General features: G+C 46.5%; 1 protein-coding gene across 1 annotated transcript; it reads left to right on the forward strand.

The window, feature by feature from the left end:
• Window positions 1-3,345: 3,345 nt before the first annotated feature.
• On the forward strand, window positions 3,346-5,719 carry LOC134284447 (NPC intracellular cholesterol transporter 1 homolog 1b-like; the record flags this gene model as incomplete). Its single annotated transcript, XM_062843297.1, is given in 4 exon segments — window positions 3,346-3,814; window positions 4,009-4,962; window positions 5,028-5,245; window positions 5,303-5,719. Coding segments are annotated over 4 exon segments (1,938 nt in total), but the record flags the coding sequence as incomplete, so codon positions are not given.

A 5,719-nucleotide genomic window follows, 5' to 3' on the forward strand; every position in this document is an offset into this window, starting at 1 on the left:
TGTAAACATGACATAGTAGAATTGGCTGAAAAGTTCTATTAGTTACACTCCAAATGAATGACATGAATTTTTGCAACACTATAAACGCCCCTGAAACCTACATTATCTTATTGAAATGCCCTTGAAATCCCTGTAATCAATTAGAAATGCTCCTGAAACTCTTGGAACGGCTTCAAAAGGTTCCAGAAAGCCCCTGAACCACACCTGAAACCCCCTTGAAACGCGCCTGAAGTGCTATCAAATGCCCCTATAACCTGCAGGAACGCCTTCAAAACGTTCCTGAAACCTCTTGAAACTCTCTGAAATGCCTTGAAACGCCACCGAAACCCCTTGTAATACCCATCAAAGGCTCCTGCGAACCCCCTGAATTGCAATTAAAGCTCCTTGAATCGTCGGTGAAATCCCCATAATGTTATTGAATCACCAAATCCCCTGAAACAACCCCCTGAAAGCCCCTGAAGTCCCTTGGAACCCTTTTTTTCTTGGTTCTCCAGGGAACTTTCTGGAAACCCCTTTGGTCCCATCTCAGAAATGCCCAGGAGCAAGACCTGTTCCCGCAAACTAACGTTTCCTCATTGAAGCCCTGACTTAATTTATGCACGAAATTCCGTCTTATTATGCCCTTTTTGATTTATGCTCCTCCAGCATAAATTAGACATAAACAAGAGTTTCTAGTGTATTTTGCGTCATATGAAATAGCAAGTAATTCTCGAAATTAGTGTAGGCCTTACGAAAATAAAAGCTCCCGATAAGTTAGAAAGGACGCGGTTAGACTCTAGGACTTTTCAAAGCGCGAGAGGGCATGAGAGTTCGTCACCTTATCTCAGTCCCCAGTGAGATCCGAATGAGCTAGAAAGTGCAAAGAAGCCCTAGCGGGATGCTTGGGGCTTCCGGCAGAACGTCAGTGTTTCTAGAGAACATTTTCTCGCATTATGATTTTCTCAGGCTCCGTTTTATTCTCCAGAAAAATGCGGGTCTGCTGTTTCCCCTTCTGTTTATATTGTTAGACGTTCTGCCGAGTGTCATGCTGCAGCATTACCATTCACGCTGAGTGTTTCACTTCCAAAAGGAATCCGTACTGCTCATCGAACCAATCGTTCCATTACTCTAGGATGCGTTATTTATGACTGCTTTTACTATTAACAGCTCCTTTAACTTCAGCAGTTCACTAACACAGCGCAACATTTTTTTTTTGTCTCAAGAGCAAGCTTATGTGTATCTGACAGATTTTGGGCCGCTGAATCCGAATCCGGGCTCAGATTTGCTCCAGCACGTCAGAATTTTGAGCTATACCTCAGTTTATAGGGCAAAATATGTGATTTTGGGCTTTTTTGACTGCCAGCTATTGAGCATGGAAATATTTTTTTAAGCAATCAAAAGGTAAATTGGTCAATTAACATCCAATTTAACGACTCATGCAACATATTTCGTTTTACCAAATCGAATTTAACATGTGTGTTTGAATAGAATTCATGCTTGTACAGCCTCATGTAACTATGTGCTGTCAAGTGATGAGTTCAAGGTTTGTTTAAGAATCTCCAAGAGCTCATCTGGGAATAGGTTATTGGATCTACAAGCATAACCAGTCTGGAACGTCTTGGATCCCATCTGAAACAGCCTGACACGTTTATGAAATGCCTTAAAACATCTTTGAAATCTCCCTTGAGCTTTCCTGAGCAGTAACCTAAAATGTATTTTCAAGAACTGTAGGCCCAGAGACCCTCCGGAATGCTACGATGAGCCTCTGAAACACGCAGAAATTCCTCTGGAATTTCCCGAAATGGCTCCGAAACTGCTTCAGATCTTCTGTAACGCACGTGGGTACCTCTAAAACCTCCGAATAAGTTTCTGTAACGCCTCCAAAATCCACTGAAGATCCTCTTAAACTTCCTAAAAAGCCTCCGAAAACGCCCGAAATCCCTACGGCTAGTGTAACGCATCTGAGACCCTCCTAAGCCCGCGAAAACGGCCCTGTAACACCTCCACAATTGGTAGGATTTTCACTATTTTGAAACTTCTTCCCTGTAAATGCTTTGAAACGCCTCCAAAAACCTGCTGCAACCCCCTCTGAACCTCTGTAACGTGCATTATACCCTCTCCAGAATCCCTCGCTCCAGAAAACTCGCTGAAAATTCTCTGGAACTTCCTGAAATGGCTTCGAAAACCCCTGAAACTGCCTCGGACCCCTGTAATGCACGTGAAAACCTCTAAACCCCCAAATACGTTTCTGTAACGCCTCCAAAATCCGCTGAAGATCATCTGAAACTTCCTAAAATACCTCCGAAAACCCTCTGGAACCATCCGGGCTCGTGTAACGCATGCTCGCAAAAACGCGCCTGTACCGCCTCCAAAATTCGCTAAAAATTTTCTGAAACTTCTCCAAAAAAAACTCCGAAAACTTACTGAAACTCCCTTGGACCCCGTGTAACGCACCTGAGACCCTCCGAAATGCCCGAAAAAGATTCTGTAACACTTCTGGAACCTCCTGAAAACTACCTGAAACTTCCTCGGATATGCACATGAGACCCTACCAAAACGTCCCTGTAACGCCTCAGGAAACTCCTGAAAATTTTTCCAAACCCCCACAGACCCATGTAACGCACCAGAGACACTCAGAAACTCCAGGAAAACACCCCATGGATGATTACATGACATGATACCATCCAAAACCCCTGAAAACGATCCTGTAGCGCCACCGAAAATCCTCTGAAATTCCGTGAAACGCCTCGTACAACCCCGTGAAACCCTGTAAAGCATACGACACTCTGCGAAACCACCCGAAAACATCTTTGAAACCCTTCTAAGTCCTCTCCGCGCTGACTCCTGGCGTCCCTAATGGTTTGGATAGTATTTTTGATGGCTTATCCAAACTATTCTGAAGTTCAACGTTGCGATCTGTTGGACTTACATGGGCATCAAAAAACATACTCAACTATGTAACGTTGCGTAACTCTACATATGAAGTAGAAGAAGAAACTTTTGAAACTGTCGTTGGTTCACTTGACCTAGAATATCCCAAGCAAACTTTCAGTGTTTCCTTAACTTTCTTATTTAACGCCTATGTACACAGTCGCTTTGTATCGTATCTTTAAAGAAAACGTTTCTATTGTAACCGGAGAAATTGTGTTCTCAACTCAAGAATACTTTGGAGTACCCGGTTTTTACAACTTCCACACTTTCCCCACTTGCGGAATTGCACCTCGCAAACATCCTCATCCGGCTCCCAGTCGAATTCCCCCGCCGCAAATGTCCATGAGAGTCCATAAACCGCCTGGACTCATCGTCCGCCGTGGATTAACCGAATGGGCTAATCGGTCGTCCATCACTAGGCCGATGACAGAGTCACCGTTTCCCGGCCCGGCCCGATAAGATAACAATCAATTCACAATTTAAGCACACAAACGGCAACTCATCGAGTTCAAGTGCTTCGACTCGTGAGGAGAGAACAGCTAACCGGAATTCTCGATGCCAGGTGTTCGATCCATCTCGACTCGACTGAATGCGCCGCCGGCCGTTGAGGTGGGCGTCCTTTCGGGGCGCGGGATCTTATCTCACGAGCGTCACGGTAATCTTATCTGGGTCGTCGTCGTCGTCGCGGTTGAGTTCTCGATAGTCTCGAAGTTGGCCGGCGGTATTTTGGGAATCGATTGGTCAATTTGGCTTAGTGGTGGCTTAGCTGAACGGGTTGGATCAGTCCGTTGCCGGTCGTCTAGGGAGTCGGATGTGTCGCGAGTATTGTGCTTCATGGGAAGGAATGCGTACGGTGCAGTGATGGGACCGGGAAGAGGACTGTTGTCATCGCGGTGGATGAGTGGTACGTGTGGGAGGTTAATGGGAGAGGGTTCAATAGTCCATTGAGTGCGGTGTGAAATTGGGTTTTACGGAATAGTGGGAAGTGATTAGATGGCTCAAGGTTCGGTGGGTTGATGGGACTAGGAAATTGCGTGGAATGATTGATTGTGGGGGCCAAGTGTTTGGGTGTAGTTCTGATTTCTGAATATCTTGCAGTGAGGTTGATTGTGTTGGTGCTGGTATTGGTGGCGTGTCAACGAGTAGCAGCGCAAGATGAGGAACATCACTGTGTGATGTATGGAGTGTGCTACCAAATTGGGATGCACAAGCAGAATTGCCCGACCACGGAAAAGGCAAAACCACTCGATAGCCTGATGGCTGAAGAGATCTTGAAACGGAGATGCGGTTTTGTGTTTGAAGATGAGAAAATGCCTGTGTGTTGTAACCACGAACAACTTATCGAACTGGATAACAACTTTAAGAACGGGGAAGGTGTGTTTGGCCGATGTGAGACATGCACGAGGAATATGCTGTACAGTATATGCAACATGGCCTGTAGTCCGGAGCAGAGTCGATTCTTGACGACCCATACGACTATTATTCCGAGTACCCCTGATGACATAAGCTACGTGAGCAAAGTAGACTACCGGATAGATCGAGCTCACGTGCAGGGCGTCTACGATTCCTGTAAGGGTGTAATCCTGCCTTCAAGTGGTAAATATGGGATGGATATTGCCTGTGGAGGTTGGGAGTCTACAGGATGCACCGCGGAGAGATGGTATGAGTTTCTCGGTGACTCCATCAACAATGACTACGTGCCGTTCCTGATCGAGTACCAGTACCCGGAAAATGCGTATAACCGATACAACCAGGATGTACTGCACTGCAATGAGGGGTACAACGACTCGAACAGTTGCTCGTGCGTAGATTGCTTCGACAGTTGCCCTGTGTCGGACCCTCCCAAAGCTGTTGATCCTGGATTCTTGGTTGGAGACCTGAACGGAGTGACCTTCGTGGTAGCTGTAGTTATCGGAGGATTCGGATTGGTTATCGTCCTGTTCAGTGGATTTTATAAATCTTCTGGGTCTTCGTTTGAGTTTCCAAAGTTCTGTGGTGGTTTCCCAGCTGTTAACGTCGGATTGACGAAATTCTTCACTTGTTGGGGTACTTGTGAGTAACTTTGAGGGTGGCGTAACCAGAAACATCATTCCTATAACAGTCATAATCGTTTGCAGTTTGTGCTGCGCATCCAGTGCTGGTCATCGCCATTTGCTCTTGGATCGTCGTAGGTCTCTGCTACGGAATCATTCACCTGCAGATAACAACAGATCCGGTAGAGCTTTGGGCTGCTCCAGAAAGTCGCTCTCGCGTCGAGAAAGACTATTTTGACTCACGGTTCTCGCCTTTTCACAGAACGACCCAACTGTTCATCAAACCCACCAAGCAAAACTACGTAAGTCTTTATTGTATTAGCCGTTTCCAAACAATATCTAGCAACCCTTCCTTACAGGTCGTTCATCAAACCTCCACGGGTAACATCACCTTTGGTCCGGCATACGACAAGGAGTTTCTCCTAGCAGTCTTCGAGTTACAAGAGCAAATCGAGCTGATCGGGCAGGACGAGGACGCGGGTTTGGAGAAGATCTGCTACGCTCCGATGACGGCAGCCGGTCAAGAGACAGTCCTGAGCGAGTGTACCGTTCAGTCGGTGTTCGGATACTTCCAGAACGACTACGACAAATTCAACAACATACGCACCGATATTGAAGGGTTCGAGGTCAACTACCTGAATACAATCAATGACTGCACTCGGAATGCGTACATTCCGGCTTGCTTCGGCCCCTATGGTGGTCCAGTGGAACCGGGCATAGCCGTTGGAGGATTCCCGAAGCCGGCTTCGGGAGAGAGTCCCGACTTCCGACTGGCT

The sequence above is a fragment of the Aedes albopictus genome, unplaced genomic scaffold, assembly GCF_035046485.1.
Source record: "Aedes albopictus strain Foshan unplaced genomic scaffold, AalbF5 HiC_scaffold_139, whole genome shotgun sequence".
NCBI lineage: Eukaryota > Metazoa > Arthropoda > Insecta > Diptera > Culicidae > Aedes > Aedes albopictus.